This window comes from Lissotriton vulgaris, chromosome 9 (genome assembly GCF_964263255.1).
Source record: "Lissotriton vulgaris chromosome 9, aLisVul1.2, whole genome shotgun sequence".
NCBI classification, from domain to species: Eukaryota; Metazoa; Chordata; class Amphibia; order Caudata; family Salamandridae; genus Lissotriton; species Lissotriton vulgaris.
In genome coordinates, this window is record NC_141697.1 from 598,738,860 (window position 1) to 598,761,101 (window position 22,242).

A 22,242-nucleotide genomic window follows, 5' to 3' on the forward strand; every position below is an offset into this window, starting at 1 on the left:
GAAAATTTCAGCCGATTCCGTCCACAAACGCCAAAGTTATTAGACATAGAATTTTCAGAAATCCCATAGGGAATTAATCCTAACTATATATACCTACTGGCGATAGCCAGTAGGTAATATATATATATATATGGACCACCGTTCATTGCTCCAGGTTCCCTTTGTCCCGTTCTTCTAACAAATTTCCAAGTACATTTACAGTACATTAGGATTTATTGTTTATCTTGATGTATTTTTTTAATCTCACTTATCTTCCACACTTCTGGATCTATTCTTATGATGTTTTTATTGTACACTTCACTACTGATTTTTACTGTGAGATATGTAAAGGAACGGCTCAGATAGTTGCTAAGATCTATTATAATGTGGAATTAAACCGCCAAGTTTCATGAGCCCGTTCAGGGCTTGATTGCTGGTCATTTTTTGAGTGTTATGTAAACACATGTTAGGATTATATATAATATGGGCTGTAGGTCATAATATGATTGAGCCCATTCGGGGCTAGATGATTTACCTACATGTCTGAAAAATGGGCAGAAGTATTTATTATGTACATAGAACAATCATGTTCTTTTATCCTCTCATACAATGTCAATTGTAACCGTTTTTAAGAATGATTTGAGCCTATCCATGGCTTGATTATTCACAAATCAGCTATTTCATGCCCGAATAATGGAGAAGAACCACTTATTGAATTTGAATTTTTATTGTGTACATAGAACAATCGTGTTCTTTTATCTTCTCCAAGATGGCCGCCACATGCAAGGCCGATAGTAACTGTTCGTAAGTCCATTCTTTTTAGAAGCAGTAATTGACTTGTATTGAAATTTTATGAAATGTTTGTCACGTTGACATTGACGAAGGCCGTTATGGCCGAAACGTGTTTGTTAGCCAAAGGGACAAGAATAAAGTAATGTTGGTATATTACGAACCAGAGTGTGCGCCAGACTTTGTTGTTACAGACCGTCTCGGAGAAATTTCTGCAGTGCACCGCTGCTACGTGGCAGCACCCACCCAGAAGCGAGCAGCTGTATAGGTGACAACCTTGGATTAAAAAAAAATATATATATATATATATATATTTTTTTTTTCCAAAAACACATACACACCCATAAATATTTAAGTGTGTATGTTTAGTATATATTTATATATAGTATTAAGTGTAACTTACATTTATTTAATTTACATTATATTAATGTTATACATTAAAATATGTAAGATTTACTATTTAAAAGTACATATATATATATATATACAATGTTTGTGTATGTTTTTAACAATATTAGTGGAAAACACAATACATTTTTTGATATTTCTGTACTTGCGTTCATAAGTATAAGGAAATTATATTTTTGTAAATTATATTTTTGACATAATATTTCTGTGATCAATATAAAGTCAGTGATCCAGTGACAGATCTTTTCAGTGGGTAAACACTGGGCTGGTAGGTGCCCTGGTGAGCTGATATCAGATAAAGTCCAGCACAAGTCCTAATCCATGACAGATGTTCAACTAACCACTGTGTAAACAAGCTTCATTTAGATTCAATGTATGTGAGTGTATACGACATCAATATGATACAAATCTGGCTTGAATCTGGCCAACCTGAACCTAAGTTGACCACTATTGCATAGTACACTGGGATTCCTGAAATATATGCAGTGGTGGAAAATAGATGCTAATGGTCAAAAGGCAGCACACAAAGGAACCACCTACACTTAAAATGCACCACTTACTTATCACCAGGGCTGGCTTTAGCACTCGTGGTGTCTGCTGCAACAATCTTTTTTTGGCGCCCGCCCCCCCAATTACCCTCTTTCCCTCACTACCACACAGTGCCTCTCATCTCTCCATAGCTCCTCCCTGACATACATTTAGTTTTTATAGTTCTTCTCATAATTCAGTCACACTCAGTACTGTGATCTGCATGGTACATGTTCTGTGCAGCAGGCACATTAACCCTCTGAGCTACTTTATGAGGAATCAAACCTGCCACTTGACAAAACTCCAATCTCTCTTTTACAGCAGGAATATTAATTTTCATTATTGCCTGAAAGCTGCTTCACAAACAATGAACTCTGCAGCAGGTGCTTTTAAACCCACAGGCTATTTGTAAGCACAGCATCCCCCCCCTTTAGCGTCCAGGAGTGGCTGCACCTCTAGAACCGCCCTAAAGCCACTCCATCTTTCTACCTGTGTTTTCTTTAGTTTTTATTCTTCCTCAACAAGCAACAAAAAACTACCATCAAAACACAGACAATCAATGAATGGTTAGAATATGTAAATTCTAGGGAAATGTGGCACATCACACACTGAAAATCATTTAATTAACACTTTTCATTCGGGGGAAGGCAATCCTGTTTTCAAAATTGTTTTCAGAAGCAACCACTCCCCAGCAGGAACAGTACGTGCTATTTACCCATGATCAACAGCGTCAGCCCATTGAAGAGCGCTCCAACGTAAGTCAGCAGCCACATTAGTACAGCAAACTGAAGAAAAAAAAAGAACATCAGGTTTTACTCCTCTGATTACATCATGGTTATTTCAACACTAAACATATATACTTGTGAAACAAGGATCTACCAAGATGTTTAGGCACTCAACGGAAATGACTCATGCCATACCTTTATGGAGGGTCTGTAAAGCTGGCTAAAGATGTACCTAATTAATGGTGGATTGAATTGCAACCAACATATCTGTTTATTCTTTTTTTATCTATGTTATTGGACAACAAAGCTGATAAAATTTCATTTCAGAAATTTAGGGCCTTATTATGAGACCGTCCCGCACCACCAAACCTGTGAAGGAACTGCCTGCCAGATCAGGAGTTTTCTCCTGGTCTGGCAGGCGGTTCTTTGGCATTCCCACGGTGGTGCCTATGAAATGGGTACCGCAATGGGAACGTCAAAGGCAGTACCTGCACGGCATGGAGTGCTGCAGTCCATGCCATGCAGGTACTGGTGTGCATGCACACAGGGGGGCACATATCATGCCCCTCTGTGTGCATCCACATGGCGTGAGGCACTAGGGGGCCCTTTGTTTCCTCACTGTGACAGTGAGGAAACTCTTAATATGCTTGGTGGGGCTTCAGCAGCCTTGACAAGTATATTGCGGCCTCGGGACCACCCCGAGGCCGGTTGCGGCAGTTGTCATGGTCCCAGGGTGGCCCGACCTCCCTAGTTATAATAGGGAGGTTAGGAGACCCCCACCGCGAGTTCACGGACCTGCTAGACTCATAATACGGCCCTAATGGTCATAGTAATTTATGGAATTTTATTGTCTCAAAGTGTCTTTTGTCCTCATGGTTTTTGGTTGCGCATTTATCTTTATTCGCTTTGCTTTTAATTATTCCATTCATGTGATTTTGTTCAGTAGCTCTAATCTGACAGCTGTTGCAGGTGCCTCCAGATTCACAAGTTCCCTACCCTACCACTGGCAGAACACAACTTGTCACAGCTATACCTCCGACCAATCCAAATGGAGAGAGCTGAATATGGTAAGAATAGCAACAGCTATTTAGCCTAGCAAAAAAGGCACAGACGTTGTAGTGTTTCACTGACTTAGACTCAGAGTGGTTCAATATCAATTCATTTTTCCAACACTAGCAAATGGCATCAGAATACACAGTCTACCATAGGTTAGAAGCCCTAGCAATATAGAACACTGACATTTACAACAACAAAAAAACTACACCTGCTGAATGAATTGCCACACATCTTATTTGTTTCATCAGTTAAAGCACTAAAAAACAACCGAGGGCATTCAAGACTGCCCAGTATTTATAAGATTCCACATGGTGTCTTAGGTAAAGGACAAATCATGTGGACACACAAAGGTAAGGCTGCCATTGTTGTTGTCACTTATCTATGCATGCCTTTAGCGACCATCAAGGAACAAAAGGACTCTAAGAATGGAAAGTGCTATCACCAATCTAACGTGTTCCATCATGATTACCTAGTTTTTAAAGTTATTAAGGGTTACCATGTTTTACTGTTCTTGCGTCTTTTACACATTAGAGTCCTATTTATGAGGCTGTTTGCATCGTTCTTGCACCATGCAATGCAAGGCGGATTTTTTGAGCCAAGGAAAACCACTTGGCGTGGGCCTTAGTGGCTACAAAAATCTGGAGTAACGCAAAGCAGCGCAAATCGCTGTGTTGTGTTACTCTGCCCTGGGAAGGCACTCCATGGGCATTGATTGTGTGTTCCCATGCAACTCCCATGAATTTTAATGCATCCCCAGGTTTACAAGAACTTGTAAACCTGGGGATGCGTCAACATCTTACACCTTTTCTGGGGAGGTGTAACGAGGAGAAAAATCTCTATTTCTCCTGGTTTCTTCCTCTTTCTATGTGTGCTGTATGCAGCCTACCAGGATTGTTTTGTGCAGGAAAGTGCCACTTCCTGCACCACAAAAACAATCCTGTATGCAACGAAGGCACCTTTGCACCATGGTGCAAGGGTGTCTGCATTGGCACTAGGCAGCCCATTGTGCACCAACGCATGGGAAAGGTCAGGAATACGCTATATTCCAGTAAATACGGCACATTCCTGCCCTTTCCCTGTCAAGTAGTGCAGTGCAGTAAGGTGACTTGCAGCATTGTGCTGCGTCACAAAGCTCATTATTTATCCCCTGGGTTTGAAGATATCAAAGTAAGTTTTAACAAGCATACCTTCAAGGAATCCACCAGGTCCTGAACAAGAAAAAGTCTCCTCAGCTCCTTGACAGTGTTGTTCATGTACAACTGAAGGCAGTGTGTGTATTTTTGAATTTGGTCCTGAGAAAGGGAAATTTCCATTTCCAGGTAAGGTCTGTAAAATGAAAACAAACACAGGGCAAGTTCAAAAAAGTAATCAGCATTCACCCCTATTCATATTGACAGTGCCAATCACTGCATTTACGTATTGAATTACTATAAATACATAAAAAAGATTTCACATCAGCCACCTCACTGTGTTTTGAGGTGGTTCAATAAGTGTAGTTTGACTTATGTCAATAAACTGGATTTTACTCAGATTGATCTATGACAAGAAACTGATCAAAACATATACTGATAGTGTATAGGAATGTACTTGATTTAGATTGCATAATAACAAAATAGTGGCATAGACTTGTGTAGGCTCAAGTCTATTTTTGTTTCACCCCTCTTTTTTCATTCTTCTTATTCTCGCTTTTATTAGTCTCTTTACCGTTTGCTGTGGATTTGGAAGAGATTGGCTTATTTCTATGCAGGAATACAGTTGAGTGGACAACAAGCACATGAAACAAATGTTTATGAAGATAAATGCTGATACTTCAGTTATTAATGGTGAGGCTTAATATTTTCTCATTAAATGTGAAGGATTTGGAACAATCGAATAAATATATTAGACTATAGTGGAAAGAGAAAAGGTGACATGGCCCTTTTACAGGAAACTAGAATCTCTAACAGACAGGTCTTTCAGTAGGGAGGCTGTACACAAAAATAATTGTGTGATTATTTAAGAATAGAAAAAAGGCGAACCTGAAATTATTGAGATAGAAGGAGATTTTGAAGGGAGATGGGCCTGGGAACTCCTTAGCAATGATATTAATGTGCCTACTCAAGACTCTTTTTTTTGGGATGTGTTCAGGATAAAAAGTCAGGCATTCTGGCAGGGGAATCAGAAAATGGTACTTAGTTGCAACTTTAACCTAATTCTAGGCATTATGCTGTATAAGAAAAACAGATAAAAATCCAAGTCATCAAAAGCATATAGGACTTTACTGGTTAAATGTAAACATTTGAATCTAGTAGACCTGTACAGAATGCTACACCCAACAGGTCAGTTATTTCCCTTTATCTCCTCTTTCCATCAGTCATACTCCTGTGGTGATTACCATGTTATGTTTTGGAGGGCATAGTAAAACCTCTCTGAGATCACTCTACCATTGGGCTAATTCTTGAAAATGTATCCCAAAAAACTGCAGGTAAATTCATGAACGTTGTATATTGAATTTCTCAGAAGCCCCCAACATGTGGAAAAATGATCTTTGAAAGCATAACAGACTGCTTTGAATTCAATAGCAATAGTCCTCAGTGCTAATATAATACATGGGATGCAACAAAAGCTACAATTTGGGGTAATTGCATTTCTATAGCTGCAGTTGAGAATAAAACTGCTAATGCAGCCCTCTTAAAAAGACATAAAGAAACTTGAGTTTTCACAATTATGTCAAATGACTCTGAATTATATCCTAAACTGAGATTGCATAAACATTAATATACTAAGATCATGTCTCGTAATGTGGGTCTACTGATTAAAAATTACAAACTTAAACAAATATGTGATGCTAACAAGACAGTAAGGATTCTAGCAAATTATTTGAAGAAACAGAAGTAATGTTATACATACTGTGGTACTTAAGAAAAAAGAAATTAAATAGTCACACGAAATGACAAAATTATTCAGGCCTTAAAAAATGCTTATGAGGATCTTTATACCCATTAGGAAGAAATAGATCAAGATAAGACTGACCGATTTCTAACATATGACCAAACTTAGTGATGAAGATATTACTACTATTGAATCTCCAGTGGCAATGAGTGAGATTCAAAAGGCCACAACCCACACCAGTAGAAAGCGTTCATAAACGAGATGTTCTACTCAATCATATTTGTGGGGGTCTTCAGTCACACTCTAAACAAACACTTGAAAAAATATTTGCAATATTTGGGGAGAATGGTAAAGTCTTATGGACAACAGCTGATGTTTTGTTTATTTTATTCCCAAAAGAAAATACAAAACCTACTGATGCAGTTAGTTACCATCCTATTACACTGCTTAATTCTTACTGCAAAATCCACAACAAGATTCTTTTGCTTAGATTGTAAAAAGTTGATGAAAAACGGACACACACGGCACAAAATGAATTTGTTAAGATTTGTTTGTCTATGGATTAAAACAGACCCGGAAATGTAGACTGTAGGACATCCAAATGTACCGCTTTGGAGTTTTGGGCGACAAATATCCATCAGCCTTAATATAATGTAACCAGCCAGCCGCTTAAAATACAGTGGGGCAGATTTAATAACTTTTCATGCAATATAGCACAGCAACCAAAAGTTTCTGTACAGAGCTGTGTGAAAGTGAGAAAGCAGAACAGCGCTATTATCTAGTATGACATGGCACTGTTTTTCTCTTTCACTGCACTAGTGCACTTTAGGCTGCTATGTGCCAACACAAACACTCTAGCATTATGGTATCAAGCAAAGGTAGCAAACTAGAATGCCCATTGTACTGGAAAACCTATCAAAACATATGGGCATATGTATAAGGGCATGTCAGAGCATGGAGCAGCGCCACGCTCCGACATTTCCAAAAGGCATGGATGTGCCATATTTACAACAATACGGTGCACCTCTGTGTTTTCCCTAGCACTGGCGCTAAAATTAACTGCCTAGTGTCAATGCAGGCACCCTTGCACTATAGTGCATGGGTGCCTGTGTTGCAGGGAATGATTGTTTATATGTATATCTGAGGCATCGCCAAAAACTAACGCCATGCAACAACAGGCGTTAAAATGGTGAAACGAGATGAAATACTTTTATTTCTCCTCATTTTTGTTTTTTCTATGTGTGCTGTATTCTGCAGCACACATAGAAGTAGCAAATTGCCATTATTTAATTATTGTTTATGTGCAGGAAGGGACACCTTCTTGCACATAAACAATCATTCATAGAATTTGGCTCTTTCGAAAAATCAGAAAATGAGGACAAATAAGAGTATTTCTCCTCGTTTCACTATTCTAACGCCTGCTGTAGCATGGCGTTAGTTTTTGGCGCTGCATTAGATTTACAGATCTTTGTAAATCTGGGGCATCGACATAAAGCAATGGGTGTAGCGGTGAAATGCCCACTGTAACACCCATTGCATGCATTGAACGCCCATGTACCCCTAATGCTACAATCCCCTGACACAAAGTAGTGCATAATTCTACTTTGGGGATCTTTTCAACGCAAATTCTGATTTTCATTGGAATGTAAACACCACCACAACACTTTGCATAGGTCAGCCTTACAAAAGTGATTCAATCCTGGTGCAAAGCGATAGTAAAGTCTGACCAGTTTGTCACATTACATTATACCTGCAGCACTTTTTTCACACCTTCCCACAGCAGCTAGAGGCTCTGCTCGTTGGGGAACCTTGAGTTTGGGGCACATGGATTGGCCTCACAGACCCAGGGTCACAAAATCTTTTATCAGAAAAGGCCAGGGGGTTCTTTGAACCTCTAGTTCATTAAACACCAGTTTTTACACCCTGTTTCATTTTTCCAAAACACTAGTTTGACACCCTGTTTCATGTTTCCAACAGGTGTTCTCTTAACTATGGAAGAACTAAGGGGCTGATTTAGAGTTTGGTGGAGAGGATACCGCATCTCAGCCAAACCAAGGGGTTTATTTACAAGCCCTGTGCGCAGCTGGAACATCACTTTTTGTAAAGTTCCGGTGGCACACAGAGCTTACCCATTTCAACGAAGCCACGTAAAGCCACCCTGTGTGGCTTTTCATGGCCTTGTACATAGGGACTGAGGAAAAGAAGCATAAGTTGCTGTGTTGCCTCACACTACGATGGGGAGGCGAACCATGGGCATTACGGTGGGTGTTCCCACGTAACACCCCTGGCATTAGACATATTACCAGATTTACAACTAGCTGTAAACCTGGGCATGGGTCAAAAGCCTACACCTTTGCAGCATACACAGAAAGAGGAAACCCATACACCTTCATGCACCAAAAAATCATCCCTACAATGCAGGCACCCTTGCACGATGGTGCATGGGTGCCCGTGTTGGTGTATGGCAGTCAATTAAGCACCAATGCAGGGAAAGAGGACAGAAATGCACTATATCTAATGGATATGGTGCATTCCTGCCCTTTTCTTTTGCCGTAGGATAGCGCAGCAGGAAAGCTTGTGGCACTGCCCTACAGCATAATATTGTAAATGAGGCCCTGAAGGTCTCCCCCTCTGATTTACAGTCAGGCAGACCTTTAGTAGGTTAGCAATGAAGACTACTCCATCTCCATAAGTGACAAACTCCTCCGACGGCCAGACAAAGTAATGGGTTTTCAAGGGTTGTCCATTCAACCGCTCACCCGATTTACAGTGAACGGTCGAATGGCCAGTTTATACTCTCCCTTGCTGCCAAAAAAATCATTGATGTAAGGGACAGTAAAACTGTTTATACAACCACCACACCATGGGTGAAAACTCCTAATAGCATTTTTTACTCCCCCTTTACACCATGAAAAACGTGGACATAAGGGACAGTAAAAAAATATTTTTACAATCCCCACACTATAGGTGAAAACCCCCATGATGTGGGAAGGGGTGTCATTGATTTTTGCTTTTCAAAAACAAAATACTGCTTTGGAATTTTCTTTTGAAGATACAAATACTTGTTAAAGGCTTGACAAAGGTCATCATGTTTGATGGGGCTGTCCATCAAAAATGTAACTTATTGGCTGGAACTGCCATAAATCTGTGAAATAAAGTACATGTGCAAGTTAACCAGATTGAAGTGACCAACATTAGGGGGTCAAACACTAGATAGAGTGCCAACCTAGACTAAAGATCCACAGGGTCATAGATGTTTAATTCGGTTTCAGCTAAACAGACAAGACGGCTCCAATAAAATATTTTCTGTGTACAGGCAACTGGGCTATTAGCAAGGTTCCCGCTAATGTGGTGTTATAAAAGTGCACCTCAAACCCTACTTTATGGGATTTCATTCCCGATGGTATTCAATGGTACTCTCCCTAAAATAGAGCCACTCTCTGGCTTTTCCTACACTTGCAGTTAAGGTAATTCCAGCAAGATTTGCCTAATAAAAGTCTTATGTCCCATTCCTCCCCCAGAATGCTATTATTGTCAATCATTGCTCCAGCGGTGCCTTTCTAATCAGAAGAAAAGCGGAATAACTTAAACTCATGTGCAGCAGTGAGGGTAGACTTCACACAGAGTTGTCTCCAGTGTGTCTTGTGGCTGTTGAGACAATCTTCGCTAGAAAAATAGTATTCACATCACGACACAAAAGCTTCACTTAACACTGTTCTGCAGACGACACACACTGCTCATTCTTCAGAATCTCAAGAGTGGATGTAGCCTGGCTAAAAGCAAAACAGATTACTAGAATACACAAAAATAAAAGCTGTTCCGATAGAGATTTCTAGCCACAGATTCTTTACCTTAGGATATTCCCCAGACGTTAGGCTGAATCTGTAAGATTTTCGAGAAGTACTCCTGTGCTCCAGTAGATGCATTATTGGCTCCACATTGCCATTGTCTGCACTGGAAGTGACGTCCATGGTACCTATATAAGTGCCACCCTGGTGTCAGAGCCAGTTCTTTCCTTTCCACGTCAGATAGCGCTGATCTGGTCTGAGCTACCCCTCAGTCACTTTTTGACTGGCTTTTTTTTATCTTTTGTCTATTTTTTTAAAAATAATATATTTTCCTGGTGTGAGGGAAGTCACCCAAGAAACTGGCTGGTTTCAAATCATGTGGGGCATGTCCAGGCATATGTTGATGACAGGCTCCCACTTGGTGTGTTTATGGTGCTTGGAGTGAGACAACTCCAAGAGCTGCAAGGATTTCTGTGCCATGCACCTGAAGGCAGTGAGGGAGCGCTCCCACAAGCTTCTTGCCGTCCGTTGTCAGTTGACTCTGAGACGCTCGAGTTCCCAATTGCTCGTAAGGTTCTGGAACCGTTCACAGAGCACGTCCCAATAGTCGTCATAGCACACCAGATCCTCGGGTAAGTCCCACAAGCATAAAAAATGAAAGGAGCCGGAGAGGTGCTCGAATTCGCTGCATCTGTCAAAGTCTTCTGAAGCGAGTTGGCAGAAACTGACGAGGTCTGATCTGCACTTCACTGATTTCCCATAGTCGAGCGAACCCCCCAATTAAAGGAGTTCTTTGAGACCAAGCACCTCACATTAGGGCGGCATGGCCCTTCTGGAGTTGCTTTGGGCCCCACGGGTACGGGAGAGACCCATTCGGGATCCATGTCATGCCAGAGAGTTAGACCTTGGCGCCAGTTAGACCCTATATCCTATGCTGGATCAGGAGCGGAGCCAACATCGAGACCGAGACCTTCCTGGGCGCCCACTCCAGTGTCAATGCCCCTGGCAGCACCATCCCCAGCATTATTCCTGGCTCCAACATGGAGCTGGATAGGCACTATTCGATGCCAACCGGGCCCAAACTTCCAAGAGAAGAGCCAGTGTCTTATCTGTTTCACAGGGCTGGAGGAGGGGTATTGGGAGGGGTCTGCTGACCCTTATGATTTCCAACCCCCAATGAGGAACAGGACAACTGGTACGAGGAACTGGCGAAGGTCAGTGGGTTAGACACCTCACCATATACTGTTCTTGTCTCTCCTCCTACCGTCACTATGGAGGAGGAAGTCTTTTTTGCAATGGTGGTGCGCAGGGCGGCCTTTAGTTGCCCATAGCAGCAGTTAAGACAAACGTCTTGAGGGAGGTGCGTCAGTTGGAAGTCTGCCCTTCTGAACTGCTACCTCCTTTCCATGAAGCCCTTCTGGACGTCCTACTCGGGGTCTGGTCCAAGCCCTGCACAGGGGCTCCTATCATTCCACCCACTGTGGATTGCACCACCCAAATTCAAGTAATGTACATACCAATAAAGAATGTCCAAAAAGTATTGTGTCTTTTTTCTTTTCTTCTTTATTCAATTTTCTTTTAGGCAGCCAACGCGTTTCGTTCAACAGAACTTCATCAGGGCGTGCTGGCTGTGTCCAATGTGCACAGACATCACTTTTCGTTTTCTGTGTTTCAGCGTCCAAGATCAAAGTAAATGGCTAATGTGCCGAGCGGAAAAGTAGCGTCCTCTCCTCAGTCAAAGGCGTCCGGATGTGAGTTCCAATCATACTATGATTGCCTGCCCCCATCACCCCTCCTGAGGATCCCAGTTCCCTTACCCAGCACTCCACTCTGAAGAGCTTGGTAGTCCAAGCCTCCACATCCAGAATCACCCCGGCGTGTTCCCTACCACTCCACCGCATTGGGAATCCAAGAGGCTGTATACCTTTGGTAAGAGAATGTTCTCTTCTGCCAGCCTAGCACTGCAGTCGCTAAACACTGCATGCCTATTAGGCTGTTACTACCATACAATATGGGAATCTGTTGCACAGGTGCTGCCTATGGTCTCAGAGGATGCAGGAGCCATGCTCATCCAGGCTATTGCTGATGGGAGAGATGCAGGTAAGTTCATCATACGGTGCGGGCTTGACACAACCGACTCGCTGGGCAGATCAATCTCATCGTTGGTGGTCTTGCAGTGCCACGCCTGGCTGAGAACTATGAGCTTTTCAGGGGATGTCTAGGCTTCTCTCATGGACATGCCCTTTGAAGGTTCTTGCCTTTTATGGCATGAAGGCGAACTAAGCACTTAAGTGGTTTAAGGACATCAGAGCTACAGCCAGGTCCTTGGGCTTGTCTTTGGCCCATCATCACCCCAATCCATGTTCGGCCCCTCTGTGGCCATGGAACCACGTCCATACCCTCCTAGCCATATCGAACAAATGGCTTCCCAGCCTTTTCATGGCTGAGGACACAGGTCCCACAAACAACGTGGACACATAGCCAGCAGTCACGCCAGCTCACCACCCCTGGCAGCAACTGCCTCCAAGCCTCTTTAGTCCGCCCTTCGGCCATTGTGGGCGCACAGCGGGAGGCAAGATACACCATCAACTGCCCCATTGGTGGTCAGTGGCGTCAGGCTGCTGTGTCCTACAGATTGTCCAAAGGGGCTACTCCCTCCCCTTTGTGATTACCCCACCACCCATGCCTCAGCTGATGGAGGACCATCTCTCCTTGCTCTGTCGGGAAGTGCAGGCTCTTTTAGCCAAGGAAGCCAGATAGTGGGTCCCTGCATCAGAAGTACGTTGTGGTAGTAATTACAGCAACTTTCTGGTGCCGAAGAACAGAGGACTTTGTCCTATCCTAGACCTGCGCCATCCCATCCTCTGCCTGAAAAATGAGAAGTTCAAAATGCTAACGCTCGCCCAAGTCCTGCCTGCCCTAAACACTGGAGCCTGGATTGTAGCATAGGACTTGCAGGACGCCTACTTTCACATCCCCATCCTGCCTGCACCGAAGCATTAAGTCGGGTTCACGGTGGGCGAAGAATACTTTTAGTTTGCTGTGCTGTCCTTAGGCCATAACAGCGCCCCTCTTGTGATCACTAAAGTGATGGCAGTGGTTGCCACTCATCTGCGGATGTTGGGGTTCCAGTTTTCTCCTATCTCGACGATTGGCTGTTGAAGGTGAGCTCACCCCAGGCAGGCTTCTGCCACCTACTGACTATTACAAACCTCCTGTACTCACTGGGGTTCACTAAAAACATGCCGAAGTCGCATCTGACTCCCTCTAAGATGCTCCCTTTCATTTGAGCCGTTCTGGACACAGTGCAGTTTCGGGCCTATCCTTCAGACAGCGTGTTGAGGATAATCAGACTATGATTCCAATGTTTCAGTCTTTATCCTGGATTTCAGAGAGACTGACTCTGAGGCTGTGGGGCCTCATGGCTTCCTGCATCCTGCTTGTTACTCATGCCCGTTGGCATATGTGGGCTCTGCAGTGAGACCTGAAGACCCAGTGGGTACAGCATCAGGGAAATCTCTACAACATGGTCTAGATCTCAGAGGGAACTGCAGAAGGTTGACAGTGGTGGCAAACAAACCACAATTGGGTCTGTGACAGGCCCCTTTCCCAACTAGAGCTGACTTTAGCGACAGATGCATCACTCCTATGCTGATGCAGCAATCTGGCAGAGTAGAGATCAGAGGACTCTGAGCTCTGGTGGAGTCCAATCTCCACATCAACAAATCAGCTTCAGGCAAATCGCTTGGCATTGAAAGCCTTTCTTACATTGATCAGGGGGAGGCTGGTGCAGCTGTTCATGGGCAACACCGTCCCAGTGAAAAGGCCATGCATCTCTGAATATGGCTGGAATGTCAGGGCATTTCTCTGGTGGCTCAACACCTAGCGGGCTCTCTGAAAGCCAGAATGGACAAACTCAGCCGAGATGCCTAGCGAATCATGAATGGCGTCGCCATCTGGCGGTAGTGCTAGGTCTATTTCAGCAGTGGGGAGAGCCTTGGTTAGATCTGTTCGCCACTTCTGTTAATACACAGTGTAAGCAGTTTTGCACGTTGGAGTCTCCAAGGCGACTCTCTCATGGAGGTGCTTTTCACCTTGAGTAGAGCTCCGGCGTCCTGTTCGCCTTTCCACCAATACCACTCCTTCCCAGAGTTCTCATGAGGGTCAGGAACGACCGGGCTCAAGCCATTCTTGCGGCTCCATTGTGGCCACAGAGTCTGATATCCCAAGCTGTTGAGCATGACCATTGGTCCATCACTCAGGCTGCCTCTTCGAGATAATCTTCTGTCGCAGCAGCAGGGGAGAGTTCTACCCTCTAACCTACATGGAGATTGAGGGGCTACAGGTGACAGCTATTGACCTTTCTCTCGAAGTCTGTGATGCTATTCTAGCATCAAGGTGTCCCTCCACCAAGTCGCTATACATGTGCTCTTGGGATAAGTTTGTGTCATGGTGTGCTTCCCACAAAGTTGACCCCCTTTCTGCACCTATATTCAAGGTTCTTTTGTTTGCTTTATCTTTGGCCCAGCAGGGCTCACCCATTTCGGCATTTTTGCGGTTGCTGGAGAAATCTTGCCTCAATGGGACCTCAACCTTGTCCTTACCTTTCTAATGTGTGCACCATTTGAGCCTCTGCACAATTGCCCTCTTAAGCTATTGATCATCACAACTGTTTTTTTAGTGGCCATAGCATCAGCCAGGTGCGTCAGCGAATTACAGGAACTCTCGTGCACCCTCCTTATACCACCTCCTACCCAGACAAACTAGTTCTCCAGACACATGCTTCCTTCCTTCCAAAGGTTGTGACTCCCTTTTATATAGGCCGGAGCATCACCCTGGCTACCTTTTTTGCTCTGCTTCATCCTGCCAAAGCGGAGGAGGGACTCCACCATCTTGACCAAAAAAGTGATTTTGTTCTAGCTTGACCACACAATATTCAGTTTGGACGATCAACTCTTTGTGGGCTATGTAGGAGCTAAAAAAGGGAAGGCTGTGCTGAAATGGACCATCTCGAGATGTATAGTTCTCTGCATTAAGATTTGCTAAGCATTGGCCAAGATGCAACCCCCAGACGGCTTGTGGGCTCACTCCAACAGAGACAAGGCTGTGACCACTGTGTTAGCGTGCTGCGTCCCTGCCTTGAACATCTGTTAGGCAGCAACATGGACATCCCTGCACATGTTCACCTAGCACTACTGCCTGGATAGTCTGGTCAATCATGACAGGAACTTCACTCTTCTGGTCCTGCAGGACTTTCGGGTTTAATTGGCTTTGAAGACCGATCTCATGAAAAATATTGCTTGGGTATCTATTCTAAGGTAAGGAATCCTGCGGCTACAAGTCTCCATCAGTTGGACAAATTACTTAACTTTGGTAAAGCCTTATCTGGCAGAGACTCTATCTAGCCACAGATTCCTTATTGCTCTTCCATCCACCCCACTCTGCAAACCAATTACAATGTAATGGGCACCCTTCTCAGGGCCTTAGCTTGTCACACTAGCGGTCAGAGCTTATCATGGCTCCGCGCTCCTGGTGTGGCATTCACAAAAGTAACTGATGTAAGTTCACCAGGGTGGCACCTATATAGGTACCACACACTTCACTTCCAGGGTGGACAACACTGATGCACAGGAGAACAATGCTACCTACAGGCATGCAGGGGTACTGCTCAGACATCTTCTGGATCCAGTATGACACCTGGGGAATATTCTACGGTAAGGAATCTGCAGCTAGATAGAGTTTGTAACAGATAAGGCATTTCCCGAAGGTAGGTAACTTGTTTAATGAAATAATGTCAAAGTGTGCTAGCTCATGAGCTTGTTTTAAATTGTACCCACACACGGGGGGCCAAGCTGAGTAAGGTTTTAGATGGCGACTGAAACCTGATAGTTCTAGAATTTGGCATCATTAACTAGCAGACTTATGAGCTCAGAACTAACTCAGACCTGCCTAAACATAGTTATGTGCACTCGTGTGGCTAGGATAAAAGGTGAAACGTTAGCAAACCCTTTCCCTTGGGCATGCAAGTGGCAGGACAGTGGTGAACAAGACAACCTTGTGAGGCCTATGAAGGTCCTTGGTGCAACTTGGAGGATCTTTGAGGCACAAAGCCGAATTAGAGGTCAGAAGTCCAGATGAGAGGTGCAACTGTGACTGAAAAATTCCTTCAAATGGGCATCATTGGCAAATTTCAGGACGACCTTTCCAAGCCAAGCAGAGAACTGGAGACACCTTGGAGGGTAGCCAGGCCAAGCAAAGGCAGAGGATCGCGGAATGCAGGGATGCACAGAGGGAGGCAGAAGTTTAAAACCTACACTTTCCTACAGCCAAGGAAGGAGCCGGTTAGTTAGTTGAAGGAAGGTTAGGTTAGGTATTTCCGTGATTGCTTTCCTGAGCATACCAGGTCATCACAGAATCCACTGGTAGTGGCCATCATTCTACATAGGTACTGCCAACCCAGGCAAGTGCCTTTGATAAAAGCTGAAGGTGCAGCCATCACGGAGTGATGAGGAGACAGACACACACTGTTTTAACTGATTGGTGCTCGCTTACATGAAGAAGGGGTTTGGCAGCTTAATATATTAGCATATACAGAGAAGGTTGATAGCAAGTGCTATTACTGAAGATCATCTATGTTCCTCTGAGGCCTTTAGATCACACCAACCCTAATGAACTGCAAAGACAATATGTAGAAGATACAGGCAGCCACGTTAGAGCTGATCCAAAAGAAAGAACATCATTAAAATAGCAGGACTCACATAGACTAAGACCAAGCAGACTGGATTTTAAGACTGACATGTCTCCACAAGTGATATAAACAAACAAATACAGCAGCAATATAAGGGCTGGCAGACTTTATCAAACATGAACATGTCAGAACGGCAGAGATAGGACAAGTTCATGGAACCTCACTACCACAAAAATGTTCAATCTAAGGTTGAGGATGGCAGTGCACATATCCTTGATAGAGATGACTGTGTAGGTAGTGAAGTAGCAATTGTGGGTTATAGCAAACAGATTGAAGCAGATGAAGTCACAGATTTTGCAGATATAAGGTGACCTATAGTCACAAAGAATGTGATCTTCCTAATTGAAATCACCCACATCAATCAGCTCATGGACAGGCAGGGTACCTCTCCCAGAGTGACAAAGAAAGCATAATCAGATCAGAATTTTACATCCACTATTAATCAATGGTTGAATATTCCTTTCCAATGCCACAGCGGTTTTGGGTGTAATGGGGAAAGGGTGTGGTGTAACTACAAAAGCTGCCTACTTTGGAAGTGGGAAACCAAGTTTGACTCAACATCCTGTGATTCTGTGCAAATGACAATCCCCCCATGCGTACAAAAATATGAATGTGTCCTTGTGTATTGTAACGGATGCTCGTGTAAAGTGCTCCAATTCCTTCGGGTCGAGTTTGTGCTGTATAAAAAAACTGCAAGAAAAAATGTATACCCCGGAGCAATTAAAACCCTGCATGACCATATGGAATGCGCAAGCAATCTACAAATCCTAAGAGTATGTGTTGGCCAGAAACAAAGATGACAACCTTAATAATCTTAAGTCAGTAGTCTCTCCTACAACCCTGAGTATCCAAAGTGTGAATGGGCCCGGCCACTGTGGGTCCATGAACAAAATCAGGAGTGTAAAGGGAGACCCCCATCTGAGATGCAATCTTTTCATTCAACACCTTCATCTATGCCAGTGGCTCAATGAAATAGCGAAAAGTACGGCCGTCAACTGGCATATGTCAGCTCCCTATGATCTTAGCTGACAAATCCGTATTGAGGAGTTGTATGTATGCAATATACTGGGGCCCATAATTAAGCCGCAGAAGAAAGGTGAATAGGTAATCCCACCACACTGAGCCGAATGCTTTCTCGATGTCTACCAGCAAGACCACTGCAGGATCATCCAGTCTGTCTGCCAAGGTCAGAGCATTATCCAACTGTCGTATGCTGTGTCTTGTTTCTTGACCGACCAGTGAGGGGATCACTTCGGAAAGATGGGCTGCAAAAGCTTTTTCTATAATCTTGACCTCAATATTCAGAAGGGAAATGAGGCATTAGGAAGAGCAGAGGTCCCACGGGTGCCCAGGCTTTGGAATCGCTACTATTTCAGGCAACAATCTATTTTCTCTCACCTATCAAAAATCATCCTCCAGCAAGTCTATCTGTTTATGAGCATGAGGTTAAAGAACTCAACCAGGAACCCGATGGGCCGCAACGTCTTTCCCAACAGCAAATGGCCCAAGGCCTCTGAGAGTTTGGTGCCTGTAAGGTCACCCTCCAAGGATAGCTTGTCTGCTGAGTGGGAGATCTGACATGTTGGTGATTTTGACTCGTAAGCAGCCTGAGTACACTGAAACCTTATCATAATAGGAAAAAATACCAAACCAGAGGGCATATGTATGAAAACCCGTATTTGCGGTTCTCAAATAGCGATTTTTTGAGAATCGCTATTTAAGAATTGCAAAACAGGATGTATTTAAAAATTCGCAATTTTTTTGCAATTTCTTAGTATTCCTTAATTGCGATTAGCAAATTGCGAAATCACAATTAAGGAATATCTTCCCATTCATTCCTATGGGCCAGGAGGCCCGTAGGAATGAATGGGAAGTCATTCTCAATTTGCGATTCGCAATTTGAGAATCGCAAATTGAGAATAATTCCAAGGGTGTCATAGGGACACCCTGATGCACCCCTGAAATGAACATGTGGGAGCATATGGCGCACATACATGCCCTAACGGCATGTATGTGCGCCACGTTGCACCTTGAAAAATGCCAAAAAGTGCATTTTTGAGAGAAATCGCAAATTACCACCAACTTTTTGTGTTGGTGGTAATTTGCGATTTCTAAAGGAGAAATCGCACAACTTGGGTGCTTGTTGCATAGTATTCAAGGAATCGCAATTTGCGATTCCTTAAATGCTTACGCAAAATTAAGGAAACGCAAATTTTGCGATTCCTTAATATTGCAATGCGATTTTTCTTATACATCGCATTTTGCGAATCTTTAGTCGCAACCCCTGCTTTTTTGCGATTCGCAGTGTTTGCGACTAAAAATCAGTTTCATACATATGCCCCCTAGTCTTTAACTTCATGACAGTGATCTGGCCATGTGAGACTTATAATCTGATATGTGTCACCAACATCTGAAGAATGGTTTGGCAGAGATTCATTGAGTTGTTTGAATGCTGCATGAGGTGTTAGACACCATGGATGGGTGCAGATATGTATGATGGCATATCCCATACTCTAGGCGAATGATAAGAATAGTTCCTTGCGTAGACCGCGGAGAACTACACAGGCCACTGACTTCGCGGACAAAAAGGCAGATGCCTGTTTACATTTTATTCAAGGCTGTGGAAAAGAACAGCCTCCATTTGACATTCAGAAGCATGGATTGCAATATATGTAGGAATATTAAAAGGGAACAGGCTCAGGCAGACGTTTGTCTTGGAACAATAAATACCTTCCTGTTGAGCTAATGCTGTGCTGTATGAAAGGACTCACGCATTCTCTTTGTCGTTGCTGTTGCTATGTGTGAAGGAGAGCCATGGCAACGGTATTCTGATTCAAGACCTAAGGTACCTTTATTGCTAATGGCCAGTTCAGAGACTAAATTTACCAGCTGATGGAGAAGATTCTATTTCATTGTGTATTAAGTTTACGGTGATTTCTTCAAAACCTACAGGATTTCATCTCTCTGAGTTTATGCACATCATGGGTGTAGTATGCATGATGCTGCAGTACAAATTAATAAATATGGGTTGTTGTCACTGCAGGAATCTCACTGGAGTAAAATCTGAGCATGAACATTGTCTCGAATAGTCTGCCCACCATTAACAGTACCTGGCCCAGGGGCTGCTGGGGTGTTCGATCTATATTGTCTCTGAGAGCAAGACAAAAAAGGACATCTATAAGCCAAGTTTGACGGCTGCTAAAGGATGTGACACCTTCACTTCTAGTTGAAATCAATTGGACTGCATGAACAACCTGTGACAGATTTGTATAAAAAATTCTTCTCTCTCACAACTAGCAATGTCAGTACCATGAAATGCATTAGATTTCTTGTCAATCATACAATTCTTGCAGAGGATCACTGTTAGCAGCACAGAAGCAAAATGTTTAAGGTTATATCTAAAAATGTCATAGCTGGAAAACATTGAAGTTCAAACATGGTACAAATAAAACCGAAACAGTAGTAATGATATTATCCTTCACTTCTAAGTAATTTGCATTAACGCTGAATTAGTAGATTGCCCTGTGCTGATTCTCCTGATCACCCTTATCTCCCACAGTCTGTCCTTAGGAAAGCTGTAAAGGGGAAGTGATATTACTTTAAGGGTCTTCAGCGTCTGACAAGATTTTCACTTGCTCCTCCTCAGCTGTATACTGTGGTCCTGATCAGTTTTAGGATTCGCCAGCACAGCGCTTGCGCTGTGCTTGAAGAATCTATTGTTTTTAAAATAAACTTAAAAGGGGCTTACATCCCGCCTCCTCTCTTACATGGCTTCTCATTAGTTCCTGTGTGTGCCACTTACCTTTCCTCCATTTCTTTTGGCTCTAGGGTATTTTCTTGCATTTACCAATGCTCGTCTCTCTTATACTTCTCTTATCAGTTTTACGCTACCAAAATACTGTTAACATCTGCTTTGGTGGAACTATATTTTCTTGAAATTCATATTTAATCAACAATATATCACCCAGAGAGATTACTTGATTTGCATAGAATCACAGGATATTGTGCGGTGTCACCTCTCCACTCCCACATTATCTGTCAGGGTGCCTTCTACCAAATGATGAGTGATGAAAACAGCTCTTTATTCATTACATAGGCGAAACTGATGAATTACCAATGCTTGTTAATCTTGGCAGTTTTAACTGTCTGTAAAACGACTTGTAACCAATACACAGAAAGTGGGCTTTCTGTCAGCTCCCTCAGAGCGCTTACTGATTTGGGCCAGGCTCATTCCACCAATGCTTTGAGACAGTTTCAATTACATTTTGGATAACCTAAGAGGATAATTTCTAACTACCTATGGAGCTATTTGATATTAAGGGGCCGATTCCGATTCGGTAAACCAATCGTACGACCGAATCGAATCCATAGCCCTTTCCGTACGACTCGTACAATTCCGTCCGAATTGCGTAGTACTATTCGTTTGAAAAATATACGACGGAATCGTTGCAAACTGTATGAAAAGCAATGGAAAATCCATACGACACAGACCCTCACAGTGAACCGTACGAATCGTAAACATGCTGTACGATCCGACAAGTATGATCTGGACCGGGGAATGAGAACGCGATTCGTACGGAAAATGTCGCGTATGAGCGATTCGTACAGAGAGCCAGACAATCACATATGCACTGTACCCCTGCAATCATGGGGTGTATGCACCATACCCCTACGCACCGTACCCCTGCAATCATGCGGTGTACGCACCCTACCCCTATGCACCGTACCCTGCAATCATGGGGTGTACGTACCGTACCCCTACGCACCGTACTCCCGCAATCATGGGGTGTACACCCTTATGCAGCGTACCTCTGCAATTATGGGGTGTATGCACCGTACCCCTGCAATCATGGGGTGTACACATCGTACGCCTACGCACCGTACTCCTGCAATCATGGGGTGTACGCACCGTACCCCTGCAATCATGGGGTGTACGCACCATACCCGGGGGGGTCCGTTTCGTACGCGAGTCGAAATCTGCTTTTACGGTTGTTTTGAGCTCCCGTAGAAAAAGAGTCGTACGACGAGACAAATCGTACTTGCTGGGTGGGAAAATGCTGCTTCGATCCGTACGGACGTCGCGTACTGCGTGTTCCAAATGCGATTCGTATGGATTTTTAAGTCGTATGGTCTTTCGTACGATTCGTACGGAGATCTGCTTTGGGTCCGAATCGTACTTCATCGTACGTACGGGGACGTTTAAGGGTACGATTCGTATGGGAAATATGCTCCGTATGGCTATTTGTAAGGGATTTTACCGAATCGGTATTGGCTACTAAGTGTGTTTGTGTACATAGGAAGTTTTTTCATTGCAATGCATAAGGTGCATTGTTTCCGATTAAAATTTAAT

The 22,242-nt window shown here is 43.5% G+C and overlaps 1 protein-coding gene across 2 annotated transcripts in view; it reads right to left on the bottom strand.

Annotated features, from left to right (window-relative positions):
* Positions 1 to 22,242, bottom strand: part of RTN1 (reticulon 1) — a 648,513-nt gene that overhangs the window by 15,258 nt on the left and 611,013 nt on the right. For both annotated transcript variants that reach the window (XM_086938209.1, XM_086938210.1), the window contains 2 exons: positions 4,673 to 4,811; positions 2,420 to 2,489 (listed from right to left, as the gene is read on the bottom strand). In XM_086938209.1, coding sequence (XP_086794335.1) covers positions 2,420 to 2,489; positions 4,673 to 4,811 — 209 coding nt within the window. The remainder of the gene's footprint in view (positions 1 to 2,419; positions 2,490 to 4,672; positions 4,812 to 22,242) is intronic.